Source organism: Bidens hawaiensis, unplaced genomic scaffold (assembly GCF_021521415.1).
Source record: "Bidens hawaiensis isolate Kalapana, Puna unplaced genomic scaffold, B.hawaiensis_p1.1 tig00011951_1, whole genome shotgun sequence".
NCBI lineage: Eukaryota > Viridiplantae > Streptophyta > Magnoliopsida > Asterales > Asteraceae > Bidens > Bidens hawaiensis.
In genome coordinates this window covers 534,622-555,396 of record NW_027491958.1, presented here as the reverse complement: position 1 = coordinate 555,396, position 20,775 = coordinate 534,622, and the positions used below count along the sequence as shown (strand labels likewise).

The 20,775-nt window shown below is 33.8% G+C and overlaps 1 protein-coding gene across 3 annotated transcripts; it reads right to left on the bottom strand.

Moving 5' to 3' along the window:
- Positions 1–823: 823 nt before the first annotated feature.
- Positions 824–20,103, bottom strand: LOC143539613 (glutathione S-transferase T1-like). 3 transcript variants are annotated; one of them, XM_077032881.1, is made up of 6 exons: positions 19,969–20,088; positions 1,851–1,924; positions 1,692–1,752; positions 1,533–1,586; positions 1,159–1,441; positions 824–1,026 (listed from the first exon to the last, which is right to left on the bottom strand). In XM_077032881.1, the coding sequence occupies exons 1-6, from the start codon at positions 20,031–20,033 to the stop codon at positions 850–852; spliced, it is 714 nt and encodes a 237-aa protein (XP_076888996.1). In that variant the 5' UTR covers positions 20,034–20,088; the 3' UTR covers positions 824–849. The 3 variants fall into 3 exon arrangements, with proteins under 3 accessions (XP_076888996.1, XP_076888995.1, XP_076888997.1); XM_077032880.1 differs by lacking the exon at positions 19,969–20,088 and adding an exon at positions 2,089–2,249; XM_077032882.1 differs by lacking the exons at positions 824–1,026; positions 1,159–1,441; positions 1,533–1,586; positions 1,692–1,752; positions 1,851–1,924 and adding exons at positions 18,110–18,327; positions 18,415–18,751; positions 18,847–18,907; positions 18,986–19,059 and having other exon boundaries at positions 19,969–20,103.
- Between the last annotated feature and the right edge of the window lie 672 nt (positions 20,104–20,775).

Sequence of the window (20,775 nt, the reverse complement as noted above, 5' to 3'; positions counted from 1 at the left end):
TGATAAAATGACTAAAGAATTTGTAGAAACATTAGTACATGATAGAATTCAAAAATTACAAAGCCGGTACCTCGCCTTAATACACAAGCGCAAAGCAGGAGGACAACTCATCAAGAAAGAGACCCCAAGAGCTAAGGAAGTGTATCGTCTACACCTAAAGGTCGACCGAAGTTAAAAGAGAAATGGATTAATGGACACATGGTTTAGCAGCAACGGGCATTCCCGTGGAGGTACGCACATGTATGAGGAGAAGCATTCAACGTCATCGCAGATAGCTTCAAGTATTAAAGGACCTTGTGATGTATATATACTTAAGAAACCACTCAAACTTCATAAAACATTATTAGGCAGATCCCACATCTCTAAGTCGGATGGTGTGACAAACCACATCAAGGAAGATTAGTACATAATGGCGAATTGTAACACGCTAAACAAATCTCACATCACAGTGGACAGAAGAGATTAAGATAGGCTGAATGTTATAGTGGTACTCTAATTTTAAAAGGATGTCGAGAGCACGGCTAAGAGGACACAAGAACACACTTTGCAAAGAGATTATGAAGCCACCGTCAAGAGTTTGGTTCAATACTACTCTGTCAAGGATGCCATTTTTACCGAAGAGTAGTTTATAGGGCAGGCACAATATTTAAGTCAAAACACCAAGTACTGCAAACATATGCAATACTATGCACTGTTTCAAATATCCTGAATAACTAATTAACGATAAATCAAAATCAACCTTCACACAACTGTTTGCCACAACCCAAAATTCAAAACATTATTCAATGACAATTCATAGATTCATATTTGATATTTTCAATCATCAAGATGGAGCTCATTGTCACAACTTCACTCGTTTTTCCCAGATTTTTTTGCCAGCAGCTCTCGCATATCATCCCGGGCTTTAAACAGAACCCCGTGATATTCTTCAAAATAAGGTGCAGTTGCATTCTTTGTATCTTCAACCCACTTAAGAACTTTCTTGTAAGGACTTAATATCCGATCAAGATGCTCCGCAGGAAGAAGCTGCAAACTCATGTAATTTAATGTCTTGATGCAAAGATTGAAAAAAAAAAGTAATAATAATAATAATAATAATAATAATAATAATAATAATAATAATAATAATAATAATAATAAACATTTCTATGTCATTACCTGAAGTTCCATGACTTCAGATACCAAGTTGAGATCAGCAATGGACGGTTGAGATCTTCCAACCAAAAAGGGTCCATCTTTTAGCCAATAAGTTTCCAATACTGTCAACGCTTTCTCAAGTGTCTTCTCTGCTTCTTCAGCTGCTTGAGCATTTGAAGGCAGGCCGTTAAGTGGAAATATGACATTGTTTACAATAACTCCAACTGACCCGCGGCGTAAATTGGCATGATGCCAGTCTAAAACAGAGTGGACCTTAGCTCTTTCAATAAGATCACTTGGATACCTATATAGATATAATAAATAAATATCCATATTATAAAAAGAACGATTTTAAGGTAAAGTTTAGAGTTTGTATACAGATATACGCAACTCACCAGTGACTAGCCACTCCCGGGTACTTGCAAGATAAGTAGATAAGAATCGCGTGACTGCAAAAGCGCACCAAGTTTCACTTCTTATAGTACTGAAAGCAGTATAAAACCTAGACCCTGAACTCTATTATAATATAGGAAAACATGAGACGAAACACAAACCTCTCAAAGAGTGTAAAATCGCCGTCAACTATTGTTGGAACTTGGCACATGGGATTTATTGCTACATAAAACAAGATTAATGAACATACTTATGTAACTTCGATATGCACAATTATACACATGAAAAATCAATAAAAGATGGTAGTATAGTATACAAACCTTTATATTCAGGAGTATGTTGCTGGCCTTTAAGGATTTCTATAGTTATTTCCTCAAAATCTATCCCATTCATCCTTCATATAACATAATAAAAACACACACGTTAATCACAAAGCAACATAGATTAACACATCAAGTAGCAAATCGTTAGTGATATCATCTGATCGGAATATTTATACCGAAAGATCTAGAAACATGAACCAACTAATTAACAGGAGGGAGATGCTAAATTTATTACTTGCAGAAGATGAGAATTGCACGAGACGGTTGGGACATTCGATCACAGTATACTTTAAGTGTCATCCTTCTGTCACGAATTGGATCAAACGCCAACTCTTAAGAGTTATGAGTTTGGAGAATAAAGATGAAGGAATGGTTTAAAGTGCAGCATCTTGTTTGTTTATATACATGAAGCTTTATGATCACGTGGTATGTTTTGTTTTTGATGTAAATGCATCAATTATTATGTCTTTTAATTGTGGTACTTAATTATACACGCATCACATCTTCTAGTGATATTGTCCTTTTCCACTAATTGGCTACTTTATATGTGTGAATTTGGTTAATTGGCCATCACATAGTCAACCACTCTTTTAGGATTCTGCATCCGCGGCGTAACAGTTAGGGAATGCTTACGTGATAATATCATGGGCTGCCACATCGGATCAACAATCACCCTATGTGTCCTGATGTGGTCATCGGCGGATGGGCTGCCTCACCACCACGACCATATAAACTAAAGAAAAACTGATCGCTGGGTGTGGGTTTCGATCATCAATGACTAGATTTATAAACTTACGAGGTTAGAACCCGTGTGATACGCTGGTTCGTAAAAAACTATAATAGAACAAAACAAAAACAAATTAATAATATAGATAATAAGATACATAAATGGGTTTACAGGAGAGTAACGATTATACAACTTAACTAAAGATACAAACATAAAAAAGTCATACTATCTTTTTAAAATGTCTCATCATCTCAAAAAATGCCACATCTAATCTAATCTAATCTAATCTAACTAATCTATTAAAGCAAAACCATTTTATCAACATGGCATCATTTTAGAGTGTCCACCTAGATGCCAACTAGATGTCATGTCACACATTACCTTTCTTATTAATGTCAAATCACCCCCCTACATACTATATAAAGTTATAAACTTTAACATTACAACTAGGCCTGTAAATGAACCGAACGTTCGGTGAACTTTCGTGAACCGTTCGGCGGGAAGTTCGCTTATGTTCGTTTATTTAATAAACGAACGAACATGAACACATGTTCTGTTCGTTCATTTATGTTCATGAACGTTTGTTTATGTCTATTTATTTATGTTCGTTTATGTATTAACAGAAAATAATTAAATATTATCTAGATATGTCATCGGCTTAAAAGTTTTATATTTGTTAATTTGTGTTTATTTACGTGTTTTAATTTAAGTTCGTTTATATTTTTGTTCATTTACATTTGTTCATACATGTTCGTTTATCTTTGTTCAGTTATGTTCGTTTAGATTTTAAACAAACGAACACAAGTGTCCATCTTTAAATAAACAAACATGAACATAAATATTTGTTCGATTAAGTGTCCGTGTTCTTCTAAAGTTAAATGAACGAACTTGTTCGTGTTCATTCGATTCGTTTATAGGCTTTCACTGTTCACATTGATGAACACATCGGTCTCAATCTTTAGGCTCTGCCGATTTTATTTGCGTTCATTTGTGTTCATGAACTGTTCGTGAACACATTAATTTCCTTAATGAACGAACACAAACATGAAATCTCGTTCGTTAAGTGTTCGTGAACCGTTCGTGAACACATTATTTTCTTAACGAACGAACATGAACAAGGCCTTGTTCGTGTTCGTTCAGTTCGTTTACAGCCCTAATTACAACCCCTCAAATTCATTTTTATCTCTCTCTCTCTCTCTCTCTCTCTCTAAATCTTTGATATATTAGCTGTCAATGTGTTGTATTCGTTTTCATTTCATCCATTCGTCTCTTCAATATATTAGCCGTACACAATATTCCGATAAAGTATTTATTCAACGCTAATGGTAGATTCTCATATATTATTCGTTACTTGCATTGTCATTTCATTTTCTTTTCACTTTGTTGTTTGTATTATTTTTAATTTTAATCTGATTTTCCTATAATCTATATAGGTTTTACATCAAACTCCAAGATAGAGGTGCACAAAAAAACCGGGTCCGGACCCGATCCTACCCTACCCACGGGTATGGACCGGGTCTTGGGTTTCCCACTGAAACTGGAACCGAAACCGGAACCGACCCGGAACCGGTGGAACCGGTTCCACCAATACCCGTCAAAACCCGGCTGTACCCTACCCAAAACCCGAAAAAAACCCAACGGAACCGGTTAAATACCTGACTATACCCGGAACCTGTTCCTACCCGGACCCATTTTGACTTTTGTTGACTATACCCGGTTCCGGTTCCTACCCGGTTTCGGTTCCTAAGAATATCCGGTTTGTGCACCTCTACTCCAAGATTCAATGGATATGTTGAAGTTGTTTGAGATATACGAAAATATGGTTAGCAGGGTCCTAGAATTCACTTTTTGATCCCTAAAGCTACTACTTTGGGAAAAAAATCTTGAACCATTTTCTTGAAAGTGATCCAAAACTGAGTTAAAACTTTATTGGGACTCCGTTCAGGTACGCAAAGAATGTGATTTAAAATATATATAACCCAAAATAAAATGATTTAAAATAGAAACACATGATTAAAACCTCATTAAAAATTAAATTTAAAGTACATGATTTAAAATATTAAATAATACATGATAATAAAATTATAAGCACTCGACTTTTTAAAAAATAATTCAAAAGTTTACTTGTATCAATGTTAATCGTTAGTTAAAAGTAATTTTTAAAGTATATAGGCAATAAATAAAAAAAATATCTTGGGCATAAAACCGGTTCACGGGAACAACCCGGTATCTTAGAAAAAAAACCGCCGGTTTAATGTTCTCGCAAACCGGAAAAAAAACACCGGATCAAAATACAGGCCTTCTTTGCGAAATCCAATTTAACTGATTGAACCAGCCGATACACACCGGCTTTTTAAAACATTGCTTAGGGGTGCGATTCGAATGAAACGAGTGAGGTTTAATCAGTAGTCGGGTTACACAAGTAGGCTTGTAAATTGGACATGGGCTATAACATTTAAGACGTATGTAATTTTGCACCTAATGCTCTTGACAAGTGAGAACAATCAACCAAAACACCTAAGAGCATCTATAACAACAAGCTTCCACAAATCGCTACATCAGATTTCAAACTTTTTTCAAAAACCTTTACTTTCTTTCACAACAATAAACATTCACAAACCATCACAGTATTACCTACCTTCACAATTAATTTATATTTAATTAGATTACTTTTATAAGAAATTTAGTTTTTATATTTAACATATATTTAAATAATACACAACATTTAAAAAGTATAACTTTTGAAAAAAAAAATAAAAAATAAAGCATTTAAGAAAATAAGAAATTTAGCTTTTTAGTGTATGTTATGTGTGTTAAAATTTATAGATATGATTATATATTTAAATTCTTTTAACATCTAGCCATTGAAACATGAATTCAATTTAGTTAAGGAAATATGAAAAAGGAAAAAAAAAATACATTGTAAAACTTTAGTGTTAATTTTGCTAAATTGGTTAAAAAAGTGAAAAAAAAGAAAGAGGAAAAAAAAACATCATAATATGTTTTAACTTAACCAAACCTAACTTTTCATTAAAAAAAACTAATTTCTCTTTCCTCCACATATACAACCTAATCAAACTTAATTTTTCACTCCCATTAGCAACCCAACCAAAACAAACTCTTAACTAAATTAATAAGCTTTATTGTTATTTTATTTCTATAAATGTTATTTCAGATATTAAGAATAACTGTTTTTTTTTTTATCAAAAATGATGAATTATTAATCTTAATTATAAAATTAATCGGAAATAGATATCGAACATGTTCATATGTCTTCTCACACTTCTTACAAAACAATTGTTTTTTACTAGGTTATTGACCCGTGTATTACACGGGTTGAAATATAAAAATCGTCAATTAAACATATATAATTTCAAACGACAATATATTTTGTTTGTTGGGACGGAAACATGATTTATAAATGCAAGTCATTCAAACAGAAACATAAAATTGAAAGATATAGACTTATAAAAGATTACATTACATAGAAGAATGCTTATAAAGAACTTTTAAATGACATTCAATATATATTGCCGCTACTCAAAAATTGTTTCAAGAAAAGTTTGAAACTAATATTTAGTGTTATAATGCAAAGTTTACTATAAAAAATAAAAAAGGGAAAATAGTAAGTTATAATGTGGTTGAATAATTTTGAAAGAAAAAAGATCAAATATATATATATATATATAATCCAACCTCCTTGTTTAGTTCCTTAATTTTTGAAATAATACACCAAGATTTTTAATTTTTGACTCTGTCTTCTTCTTCTCTGATGTTGCTTGATTGTTGGCATATTATAAAGCATTTAACCATATACCAATAATTAAAAAATTAATATCCTATGTAATAAAGTGTTGAATTTTACATAAAGTTTATCTATAAAATTCTATCTAGATTGAAGAACATTAACTAATTATAGTTAAAAGACATCTTTATTCTTTTAGAAATATATGTATACAAAGTTGAACTTTTAGCAGATAGTACGTCATGATAGAAATATAAATGAAAACAAAGCCAAAATAAAATAAAAGAAGTTTGCATTGGTGTATATTATGTATGAGAGCCCTCTTATATTGTTGTAATTTCTGGTTTTCCATGCGGTTCTTGATTTGAGGACTGCCATGTGGCTTGTTTTGTTGAATGAAGTTTAATTTTCAAAAAAAAAAATCCATACAATATTTGTGCCTTAAATTTTGATATACAATAATCAATGTGATTGACTAACGACTTCATTAGTCTGAAGTTACTATTATATTGAATATCACTGTAACGCCCCGCCCGCGCTAGGGCTGACGTGCCACTTTTATAGTTGGTTAGAATTAAGCGTTACATTATCATTAATGATAAAACATTATAATTTTACAATAAATACAAAAATGAGTGCAAGACGTCATTTATTTCTCTAAAACTCTTGATCTTTAATATTTTTTCAAGCCTTTGATCGATTCTTTGTGGATAATCTTGAATACCTAACGTGCAAGAAAATAACAATACAAAATCACGTCTGAGCGAAACGCTTAGTGAGCGAATAACGAAATCATAGACATTATAAATTATAAAATTTCAACTTATAATACATTTTATCAATCTGCACTTATAGCATATTAATTCGTAACTTTGATCAATCTCATAAACAATAATTCTATATAAAATTTCTCAACCAATGAATAAAAATATAAATCCATAACGATGCCATAAGGTTTCATGAGGGCATGGTTAAGATGATATTTTCTCTCAGAGGATTGATACATACGTCTCCAATAATTCAATATTCTTAAGACCAATTCGTAAACATTCAGTAGTAAGACGATGTATTTTTCCCGTGATCGATCTATACGTCTCAACTCACTCACGTTTCTCATGAGAAAAATAATGAAAACGATAAACGCAAAACGTGTCAAAACATGTTATGAAATCCAATATCAAAAAAACAATTATTCGTAGGTGAGCCCAAAAACGTATCATAACAATTCAATTAAAATCGAAATCAACTTCGTAGTCTGTGGTTCATATCAAACGATTAATAATCAATGGTTCTCATAAATCAATAAATAATTCATGCTATAAAATTAGCATATAAATTACAAATACGAAAAAAGCAGCATAGTAGGCGAAAGTAAATCAAAAGGTGACAAAAACACATGATGGAATCCAATATCAAAACAATTCTACGCATTAGGGTCCAAAAACGTATCATAACAATTCAAAAGAAATCAAAATAAAATTCGAAATCGGTAGTTCGTATCAATAAATAAACGATTCGTAATCAATAATTCATATCAGTCAATAAACAATCCATTTAATGATACGATAAGAAAAATAGCATTAATAGGCTAACCGTACCATAATCCACACTTGAGTATAACTCTAATCATAAGAACTTGATTGAAAAATTGAACAAGAGTAGCTTTGCTCATGGAGAGGATAAAGTAGAAAGATAATGATGGTGTTGTTTATAGAGCCGAATACACCATGACAATAGAAACATAATTAGCATTGACTTCTTGCATTTAAAGTCATTTAAAATCTTTGATGATTTTCCTTTATCGTAACATTTATTGTGATTTTAATAATACAAAAGTTATCGAAATTTTCAATAACTAAAATAAAACATAACCTCCATTAAATATTTAAAAGATTTTGACCACCATTAAAATTATTTGAGTGTTACAATCATAATAATAATAATAATAATAATAATAATAATAATAATTATTATTATTATTATTATTATATATGAAATGAATTGTTTATTTGTAATTAATATTATGTGTAAAAATAATTAGTTACAAAACGAGTAAGCATCAGTTGCATCTGCGTCACAACCACCGCCTCCACCGCGGAAAATCAACCAAGAAGTGACAAGATACTAAAGTTCAAGGACTAAAAATAAAAATTCTGATATCCAGACCCATCGCGCTACGCGACGGGTATACAAACTAGATCATCGCGCTACGCGATGCAGTTTCCCATGAGTTTAGAAAAAGGGGGCGTCGCGCTACGCGATGGTCCAGAAAGAAGGCGGTATCGTGACACGCGATGACGCGGTTAAGTAACCGGATCAACCACGTGTCAACACGTGGCAAGATCTTGTGAATTGCGGCGTCGCGCTACGCGACGGCCCAATTAAAAGGGCGTCGTGCTACGCGACGGTCCCCAAAACTTTGTCTATAAAAGGGGGCTACGGGTTTGAAGTATTCTCATCCCAAAAACATCTTTCTTTACACACACATAACCTAGGGAGGCGTTCCCGACGATCGTGAGGTTCCGTGACTCTAGTTTCTCGTAATTCGTGCAAGAACTGGAGTTTTAACGATCCATAGATGTGTTAAGCGAGTTGGAAGCGAGATCCTGACGATTTAAATTTCAATAAGTGATAAGGGAGTAGAAGTGCTGGCCAAGCAAAACTTAGGCAATTAAAAAACCTGCATGAGGTAGGAGTTCTGCTTAAGTTATTATTTTATTATTATTATAATGATTTAGACCATAGTCGGGAGTATAGCCCGAACCTTGATTACTAATAAGCATAATATACCTTTTCATTAGTAAATGTTATAGTCAAAGTATTGTTTTCTTTGTGATTAAGAAATGTGAGAAATAAAATAATATTTCTCTATGATTAAGAAATATATGCAAAGGTTATAGTTAAAATAAAGTTTCTTCTTGAAGAAGAAACCCAATATAGATGTTTTTTTTTTCCTGAAGAAGAAACATAGTATATGATTAATGAATAGACAAATGGACTAAAGGTCCAAATGTTTTAAATAAATAATTGTCAAGGTTAAGCTATACGAAATAGACTACAGGTCTGAAGCTAGATCATTGATCTAGATACTTATACAAAGGTTGTTCTCGTATTATAGGTCCGAGATAGAAAGAATGCATAAATCAGAAAGATACACTGATCAAGGATAAAGGTGAATACGTCCAACCTTTTTATATGTTTTATGACGTGAATACGTCTATGTACTGTTGAAAGATTTACTATAATAGATAAAGAGTCAGAAAAGATTTTTATGAGGATTGGTACGAATCCTCTATGTTTATGGAATGTTTACTCTTATAAACTATGGACTATTATCCATATGTAAAGAGTTATGAAAGTATTTGCATGAGGGTTGGTTCAAATCCTCTAAAAACGTTTTGATACAAGATAGTATTAAACACTCAGGCTAAAATACATGTGTTTGGATCCATTCATATATGATTTGTAGTAGGCCACTACAATCATACTGACCATGAGGCAAGTGACTGTCTCTAGGGCGGGTGAAGTCCGATTATGTGGTTTATTGGTATTTTTAGTTCCGATGAGATGGGATGAGGCCCACTGAGTCGTTGAACACTATTGGTGTTGTATCATAACGAAGGTGATCTTGTATATGATTATATTATGATGAATTATGAAAATCTTTTATTGAGTCAGCGTTATTCACCAGCACCTAGCTGACGTATTTTCCCCCCACATTTTAGGGAAACAGTAAAGGTTGAACAGATAAGCAAGCCAGATTAGAAGATTGGGGACATAGTCATTAGAGGTGATCTGATGGCTCATATGTTTTAATTAAACTATTGTGAAAAATCATATTTTAAAATGGCAGGTATTTGAAATATTAAAACAGGTATTAAATTCCCGAGATTTCATTATAATAATATTTTATGACTTCCGCTAAAAGAACGTAACTCTGATATATTTGCAAAAACAGGTACCAACTATTGGTCATACGCCTAGGCCCTAGGCCGGGGTGTGACATTCGGGAACGATATCGGTACGATATCGATCTCATCCATAGGTGTGTGTATACAAAATAATAATAGTCTAAACGATTCGAGTTCCCATGCCTTGGTGTCAAAAATAACAAAGTTTTATATTTTTTTAAATAGTTTAGCGGTGACAATGAGAGCCATTTGTAGCGACCTTTGCCACCGCTATTTGTTTTTATGATTTGCGATTGATGTAAATACATGTCGATATCCTTTACAAATAGGTGTTGGTATTATCGAGACCAATATGCGTCTTTATGGTTTCAATCAGTGTAAACCCCCGCCGCAATGCGCATTTACGTTTATCATCATCTGCGTACTCAGTAAATCTCACCAATAGCAAAACTATGGTAGGGTCTGAAGAGGGTAAGATGTAGACAGTCTTACCTCTACCCTGCAGGAATAGAGAGGTTGCTTCCGTTGAGACCCCCGGCTTGATAGTAGTTTTGCATTAAATCTTAGGCATAAGGCACATAGCACTCAACCAGCGGCCGATTGGCGCATGTAACCTTGTTTTTTGGCTATCAACACCACCACACGATGCCTATTTAACCTTCTGCTACTTTTAACGTTATTTTCACGAAATTAGTAAAATAACGTTAAAATTTGTGCAATTTCACTCCCCCGGGCCCACACTTGACATGCATTTATTATAGGAAAATAATTCTGATAAATGAATGTATTGTAGTAATAGAAAGAATATCATATAAAATAAATACTAGTAATTAGAACACAAGCAAAACAGTATAATAAATGGCTACCATGTTGATTTTTTGGTCTATTTTAAATAATTAATTTATGAAATTTTATAATATTTATTATAATATCATTATAAACATAAACGATTTAGCAGTTTCAAATTGGAATAGTTTTCATGTTCTATCAATTTCAAAAAATGAATCATCAACAAATGAAGGGGTGGGCTTTAAATAGTTCGTAACATATAACTTTCTTATTCCATAAATAAAAGTTCAAAAGTCTAGCCTAACAGATTACAATTATTCGACTAATAAGTGACTTCAACCGAGCCTAGTACTTGGTCTGATTCAAGAAGACCCTCTTTTGCATCAGATTCTTGAAATATTTTTTGTCAAATCTATCTGATGTCATGAAATCTAGTGGACACGTCTAAGGGTGCTTACAAGTGCATATGTCTCTATATATTTTTAATACATCATTTTGTGTCTATATATTTTTAATTAAAAAAAACAAAAATAAAACACAAACCACTCAGCCATCTGTATAGAAGTTAGCCCTGAACTAGAGTTCACACTTTGCCACTGGTGCGACTAACAAGCGACAGCCCCCATGTCCCCTGGCCCCTTCGACGACAATCTAACATCCCCTACCTTCGACACTCTGGATAGGCGATATTTGAGGCCAATTTTATTTCATGTTTTGTTGCCAACTCAAATACTCAATATATGATGAAATTTGGTTGCTTGTGATTTGTGATTTTTATAGAATAGTTAATTTGATATCAACTTGAAATTGATATGAACTTTAGGTCCTTAGCGATTTTACTTTTTTTAAAACTTAAAATTTAGGGAAAAGATCTATAAAGGATTTAAAGCCAATAATCCTATATTCTTAGGTCATATATATAGCAATATTCCAGCAAAATAGAAAAAGTGGACCATGGAGCTGTAAAAGGAACATTCCATTTTTTTTTTTTAATTTCAGAGCAATAACTTATAACTACAAAAGTACAAATTGATGAATACATATATGTTCACTTTTTGTGGAAAATTATCATCATTGAAATTTAGTCACACAAACCACCATCACCAACGACATAAATAGTTTGATTACATAGCCAAAAGAAAATTAATACAATTTGTATTTATACAAAAACACGAAAGCTGGGCATATATGTTTGTGATTATGTAAATAAAACGTTAAAAGCCCCAAAGATGGGCAAAATGATTCTTTCTTCAAAATGATAAGCGTTCGCTTTAAATATAGTTGGAGCCTTAAATCAGTATAAATATTTGAAAATATAATTGATTGTTCGGTTCGGTTAACTTAAGGAACAATTTAAAACCGATAATCGCTTCTAGGGTAATTATAGTCCGGTTCTGTTCGGTTATTGCCCACCCATACAAGGGCAGTTGTGGGGTATGTGTTATGTTTGCATACTATTTAAGCAGCTTTTTATTGGAACAAATGTATTGTCCTTGTATTGCCCGGGGGGCTAGAGCTATTGCTACAATGTAACTTTCTATTGACTGTTAATATTAGATTTTTAACATTATTTTTTGAGGTTATCTATGCTTTGTTTCAGCTGCATTATGGGGTTATTCAGTTTATGCCCCAGGTGAGCTGTGCTTTTGTGGTTTGTCATTGGCTTTTTTTTTTTTTACTGTTTCTTAATATTTTACATGTTTTTTTGGATCTTTGATTAGTTTTTGTCTTTACATAAGCAATGTTGGCTTGATCATGTAACGGTCCACCAAATGTGCTAGGTAAATAATGTTGATCATGTAATTGTCCCCCAAATGGCTTATATGCTCTACTACAAAACTCTACTTTCTGCATATGAGGTCTACTACAACCTTAAAACGCCAACTAGCAATAACCAACTACCGCAAAACACGAATCCTCAAACCTATAACCACACCTTGAAGCGTGGGTTCAAACACTAGCTCAAAACATTTTAAATGTAGAAATGAAACTTAAAGCCATGGCTACAAGTCTTTAAAGCATGAATCATCTAGCGTCTGTTAATTTATCTGCTTTAACCCGCGTTTCTCTTTACATTCGCCTTCCATTTGATCTCTGCTGCGACTTTCGGTTCCTGTCTTATTACAATGTTTGTATATTGTAATTTTATGGGCCAAATATAAGTTATACGTGTATAAATATATTCTATTAAGATATGTAAATGAAATTCTATTAAGATATGTAAATGAAAAAAGCACAATTTATTTATCACGCGCTTTCGTTAGGGATATTTTGAATTACTGGGGCATATAAGACTAAATTTGTTTTTATTCAATTCACATAATCATCATCATCATAATCGTACTCAGTATATCCCACCAATAGCAAAGCTATGGTAGGGTCTGAGGAGGGTAAGATGTAGGCAGCCTTACCTCTACCCCATAGGGATAGAGAGGCTGCTTCCGGTGAGACCCCCGGCTCGATAGTAGTTTTGCATCAAGCCTTGGACATAAGGCACATAGCACTCAATCATCGGGACACCGGCTGATCGGTGCATGTACCCTTATCTTTCAGCTGTCAACGCCACTACATGAAGCCTGATTAACCGTCCGTCACTTTTAACGTTATTTTCACGAGATTAGTAAAATAACGTCAAAATTAGTGCAGTTTCACTTTTGCCCACCCGAGGGTTCACACATAAATTGTGAAATAAAAAATGGAAAGTTCTCTTCACAGCACTTTTTTCACCTATTGCTGGAAATGGTATGGTGTAATGCTATATCTCACCTAGGCTGGAATTTTGATGAGATCACAATTGATCGAAAGAAAATGGCTTTGTTCTTCTCTTCTTTCTCTGTGTAACCGGTAATTCTCAGTTGGTTCCATGTTTTTACAAGTTTTCACAAGCCCAGAAGCATTAAACATAATCAATACCACCATAAGCCCATTCATATTCCGTGAGCCTCGTATGGCAGCCTCGTTGATTCGTCTCCTCTTCCATGACTGCTTTGTTCAGGTGATGGTTTCAACCATTTAATTGACTTCATGCATTTTATAATTGTTAAATGTTATATGTCCAAGTCATAATTAGTCAATTGGTTTGATAAATTCGGTTTAACTAGTAATCTAGTATGGGTATGTAGGTCATTCAATAGGGGGCAAACGAGCCGAGCCCGAGCTCGATTCATTTAACTTACGCAAAGCTGAGCTCGGCTCATTTTCATCTCTATTTCTAAAGCTTAAGCTTGGCTCGTGAGTAATTTTTCAAGATCAAGCTTGGGTCGTTTACAATTTATTTTTTAATTTTTGTATATTTATAATTATGTTTTATATTTTTTTCAATTATAATTTTATATCTAACATAATATGTATTTTTTTTAGTTATTTTTTAATAACATTATATATATTAATTAATATTTTTTTAAAAATATATACAATATAAAGTTATATAATTTACAGGCTCATTTACACTCGCGAGCTGGATTGTGCTTGATAAGTGAAGCTCGGGGTCGTTTATTAAACAAGCTTACTTTTAGGCTCGGGTCGATCGAGCTTTTTCACGAGCCGATCTCAAGTAGCTCGTGAGCAGCTTGGCTCGTTTGCACCCTTAGTTATTCTGCATGATAAAGGTTTGGTTTACTTTCAGCAACTTGTTGAAACTAGGGGGTAAAGTGTACAGAATGAAAGACGTCTGCTAAGGGATTAGGGCATCAACGGCTGGTTTTTAATTTTGTAATCGTTTAGTTTCGTTTTAATTGTTTGAATATTTATTGTGTTCTTCGGTGTTAAACAATTTAATTCCCCCTAATTGTTCTAACAATAAACTTTGTACTAATTACACGGTTCTTGCAGGGCTGTGATGCATCAATCCTTCTCGACAGTAGTTTTGCAATCACAAGTGAAAAGGATGCACTACCAAACAAGGACTCCATAAGAGGTTTCGAAGTTATAGACGCTGTGAAAAGTGAGCTCGAAAACGTATGCCCAGGAGTTGTTTCTTGTGCAGACATAATAGCCGTGGCCACACGTGATGCCTCAATGTTGATTGGCGGTCCATGGTGGTCTGTGAAGCTTGGTAGATGAGATTCAACTATAACTAACCCTGGTCTAGCAAATACGGTTCTTCCTGGTATTATCGGGAGCTCACAACGTTGGTCAAGCTCGATGTTTCCTCTTTAAAGACAGGATATACAGGAATGGATCCGATATTGACGAAGGGTTTGCAAGCACCCTTAGGTGGGGCTGCCATGTCAGTGGTAACTCAATAAGATCACTTGGATACCTATATAGATATAATAAATAATTTGGATATTTATAGAAGGTGGACAATAAACCTTTATTTCCCTTTACATTCTATCCAGTGATGGAACAAAAAATGATAAATTCGTTTATTCTTTTTTTTATGTTCAATAAAAAAAACGAACAATTATAATTCTATTTATTTATTATATCTATATAGGTATCCAAGTGATCTTATTGAGTTACCACTGAAATGGCAGCCCCACCTAAGGGTGCTTGCAAACCCTTCGTCAATATCGGATCCATTCTTGTATATCCTGTCTTTAAAGAGGAAACATCGAGCTTGACCAACGGTGTGAGCTCCCGATAATGCCACCATGTCTTGGGCACTAAGTCCATTGTCATTGAAGACGGAAATAAGAGAGTCTAGTGGTGAACGCGGACTAGGAAGAACCGTATTTGCTAGACCAGGGTTAGCTATAGTTGAATCTCATCTACCAAGCTTCACAGACCACCATGGACCGCCAATCAACATTGAGGCGTCACGTGTGGCCACGGCTATTATGTCTGCACAAGAAACAACTCCTGGACATACGTTTTTGAGCTTACTTTTCACAGCGTCTATAACTTCGAAACCTCTTATGGAGTCCTTGTTTGGTAGTGCATCCTTTTCACTTGTGATTGCAAAACTACTGTCGAGAAGGATTGATGCATCACAGCCCTGCAAGAACCGTGTAATTAGTATAATGTTTATTGTTAGAACAATTAGGCGGAATTCAATTATTAACAACAGAGCGGATGGGGCGCCGGTGTAGTGGACAAACTAGTGTGAATTTAATGTGTAATAATAACGGGATTAATGTTGTAAACATGATGGTTGTACCTAGGTGGGTGCTGTGGCTAGCAGCTTGTTAAACACAGTAGCTATGCAATTTTATTGCAATTAATGAAATGCTTTCGTTATTGCAATTACTCATCCATTGGACCACTTGCATATTTACCTAAAATTTTATATTTGAGTTTTGAGATGAATTTTATATTGCATTAATAATAGGCAAACGTACCACAAGTTGCGAAATATATGTTTTAATTTCTTATATAATCGCTTTTTTTTTCTTTTGAAATGCCAAAATTTTATAAAAAAAAAAAAGAGGCAACCCGCAAGTGACCGGAACGTACAAGAAAAGAGAAAAAAAACAACCAAAGTACCAAAACTTGACTACAAATTACAAAGGAAGGTTAATAAAATTAAACTTACTCTACTTCTCCAAATATAGACTTCTAGCTTTGATGTTTCACCCACATAAAGAGGTAATTTTGATTTCATACACCAAGGTAGCTTTATTTTTGAAAATTTGATTATTTCTTGCCTTTCAAATTAACCAACATGTAACAATATTTTGATTTAAAATAGGTTATGTTTATATTTAATAATTCAAAACATTTTAAATACAGCAGGAAAACTTCATTTGAGTATCTCATAAGTTATTAACCTTTTTCGTTTGGAATGCTTATTTAAGAACTTTCTGGCAAGTAAAACTACCGTACTTAATTCCTTTGCTAGTAATAGTAATACACACAACCATGGTAAAAGTAGTAAGTAGATGCATGTGTCGATATTTATTATGACTCCGTTTGGGCAAATCTTAACCCGAGTGGTGGAAGTGATTTGGATGGAGTAGTAGGGATACTATTCTTATTTCTTTGGTAATAATTCTCGCTAGTCATTAAAAACCATTTAGTGCATTTAAAATTGCAATATATGTTGCCAGTTTTCTATAAAACCTGTCTAGAAATATATGCATATGGTAACATAAAATAAGTAAAGATTAAATCTTGTAAGGAAAATAATAAAACTAAAAGCATGTAAGAAAATATTTTAACAATATTACCCTTATTATGTTTTTCTTTGTGTATTAGAAAACAAACGAAGATACATCACATACGTAAATGGAATTGAAACATGTGAAGAATTCGTGGTCTTGATTTGGGACCATTAACGTGGAGATAGGGTATCAAATAACCCATATGATAATATAAGGGAAAGGAAACCCTCGACATATGCGGAAGAACTCCCCAAAGAAGGTACACTTTCCGTAGAAGAGATACTTCCATCAAGGCAGGCAATCATCCGCAGACACGGAATATCTTCCGCAAGGGTAGACATATCCCCTGCTCAAAGAAATACTTAATCCTTAACAACCCAAGGAGTCCAACGGAAGGTACGTATCGTTGTGTTGACAAAACATATGTTGCAGGTACTTATATTGGATGAAGGAAGTTTGAAGCGAGTAGATAAATACCTTTAGGATATCAACTAACATTTATTTTAAATTCTATTTTATTTTGAATTTTGTTAGTAATGAATAATTTGTTATTTTGGATTACGTGATGTACTTGATTATTTAAATTAAATAATTAGTTATTGTCATTATCTTAATGTTAGTGTCTTGTGAGCTACCGTGCAATCAGTTGCGTCCCGACATTCCGCCTTAGGTTGGGGTGTGACAATAAGAGATTAAGATAGGCTGAATGTTATAGTGATAGTCGAACTTCAAAAGGATGTCGAGAGCACGGCTAAGAGGACACAAGGACACACTTTGCAAAGAGATCATGAAGCCACCGTCGAGAGTTTGGTTCATGACTACTCTGTCGAGGACGCCAATTTACCGAAGAGAAGAGTAGTTTATAGGGCAGGCACAATATTTAAGTCAAAACACTAAGTACTGCAAACATATGCAATACTATGCACTGTTTCAAATATCCTGAATAACTAATTAACGATAAATCAAAATCAACCTTCACACAACTGTGCCACAACCCAAAATTCAAAACATTATTCAATAACAATTCATAGATTCATATTTGATATTTTCAATCATCAAGATGGAGCTCATTGTCACAACTTCACTCGTTTTTCCCAGATTTCTTTGCCAGCAGCTCTCGCATATCATCCCGGGCTTTAAACAGAACCCCGTGATATTCTTCAAAATAAGGCGCAGTTGCATTCTTTGTATCTTCAACCCACTTAAGAACTTTCTTGTAAGGACTTAATATCCGATCATGATGCTCCGCAGGAAGAAGCTGCAAACTCATGTAATTTAATGTCCTGATGCAAAGATTGAAAAAAAAAAGTAATAATAATAATAATAAACATTTCTATGTCATTACCTGAAGTTCCATGACTTCAGATACCAAGTTGAGATCAGCAATGGACGGCTGAGATCTTCCAACCAAAAATGGTCCGTCTTTCAGCCAATAAGTTTCTAATACGGTCAACGCTTTCTCAAGTGTCTTCTCGGCTTCTTCGGCTGCTTGAGCGTTTGAAGGCAGGTCGTTAAGTGGAAAGAGGACATTGTTTACAATAACTCCAACTGACCCGCGACGTAAATTGGCATGATGCCAGTCCAAAACAGAGTGGACCTTAGCTCTTTCAATAAGGTCACTTGGATACCAGTGACTAGCCACTCCAGGGTACTTAGACGATAAGTAGATAAGTATCGCGTGACTGTAAAAGCACACAAAGTTATAACTTTTTACAGTAATGCAAACCATATAAATCCTAAACCTTAAGCCGAAATAAAAACAAGAAGAAGCAAAAACCTTTCAAACAGTGTGAAATCTCCGTCTACGATTGTTGGAACTTGACACATGGGGTTTATTGCTGCATAAAACAGAATTAAATTAATGTAACATGAATATGTAGGATTTAGCACAAAATCATAAGATGGTACTAACAAACCTTTATATTCAGGAGTATGTTGCTGGCCTTTAAGGATTTCTATAGTTACTTCCTCAAAATCTATCCCATTCACCCTTCATATAGCATAATAATAAAACACACATTAATCACAAAAGCAACATAGATTCACACATTAATCACAAAAACAGAAGATAAGAAATCTCTATAACCAATTAATGAAACACACAGTAACATATACACAGAAACCAGTTTAACAAAAAATCACAAAATTTCATTACACTAAGCTGATAACTAGTGATGAGATTTTTCTCTGTACCGGTTTCGTACTTGTACCTATACCCGTGCATGCATATTCGGTGGTACTTGTATCGGTACCAAGATTTTAGGAATTCGGTATTCAATGCTTATGGGTAATGGGTACGGTAAGGATACGGGTGTGTCGGTACTCGGTACCAGTTTGAAATATGTAGGGTTTTATCTGGAAATCCAACTTGTGCGCTTCAACCGGGTATATCTCGATACCCGTTTGGATACGGTTATTTTGGTGCTCGGTACGTGTTTTACATTATGGTTTACTTTGATATTATGGTTTATTGGTTTTATTTTTGGTTTTGGTACTTGTTTTGATAGTGGTATTACGGTTTTGGTATTTTAGTTTACTGAACGCCGAAACCGTATCGTACCGTACCAATTTAGCTACCCGAACCGATTCACCTTACCACTACCAATACCAAGTTCTAAGGAGATTTAAAAAGAAAAAAACAAAATGGTATTAAAGAGGGTACCGTACCAAAATAGCCGTACCCACACTATAAAATTCAGTAAGGTCCAATTTTACTGATTTTCGGGACAGATACTTTTTTTTGTCGGTGCGGCTATCGGATCCCTAGTGAAACGCGTTAATAATCCGATCGGAACCCTTATACCGGAAGATCCAGAAACATGAATCAATTCATATTAGCCCGTTGACTTTTTTACTAAACTATGCATCAACTACAGAAAGAGAGAGAATGAGAAATTACTTGCAGAAGATGAGAATTGCACGAGATGGTTGGGACATTCGATCACAGTATACTTTAAGCGCCATTTTTCTGTCACAAATTGGATCAAACTTCAAATCTTAACTTAAGAGTTATGAGTTTGGAGATGAAGGTATGCCTATATATATATATATATATATATATATATGAAGGTATATGATCACATGGTGTTTTTTTTTAATATGAACATGATTTATGATATCTTTTTAATTATGATGCTTATTTATACACGTATCACATCTTCTAGTAACATGACCCTTTTCAACGATCGGCTACTTTATTATTTGTACCTTTCTCATTACATGGTCAACCACTGTTTTGTGAGATTGTGCATCGAGAATTTTCTAGAAAAATATGCGGTCTAAAGAGAATCTATTTACGTGTATAGGAAGAACTATGTCTGTTTCTACACTATTTAATAATCTATACACATTTCGAGTTCGTGTATTTGAGAAATGATATGTTCTACTTGTCGATTATGAATATATATAGACGGTTGTGGCTCTTTTAATTTGAGAAACCTTCGAGTGGTTCGGTTCAATCAAAGGAATGCAACGGAAAAGTTCAAATGCGTAGAGTGGATACGTCTCTAGGACTGCTCACTATCGGTTTGGTTAAAAGTTGCAATGTGAAGTGTTTAAAAAATAAAATGGATTCCTATTATAATAAATTAACTGTGAATCTAGTTATAATATTTTAATTAAGTACAGAAGAAGAAAATTAAAATATAAATTGTTAGATTCTTAAAATAATGTTTTAATGAAAATAAATACGTGATTACGAAATACG

Excerpts from the sequence above, each read along its gene's own strand:
- LOC143539613 (XM_077032882.1), bottom strand. The coding sequence starts at position 20,033 with ATGGCGCTTAAAGTATACTGTGATCGAATGTCCCAACCATCTCGTGCA. Across the intron at positions 18,908-18,985 it reads ACATACTCCTGAATATAAAG|CAATAAACCCCATGTGTCAA; the intron begins GTTTGTTAGTAC and ends TGTTTTATGCAG. Across the intron at positions 18,328-18,414 it reads CTGAAGTCATGGAACTTCAG|CTTCTTCCTGCGGAGCATCA; the intron begins GTAATGACATAG and ends ATGAGTTTGCAG.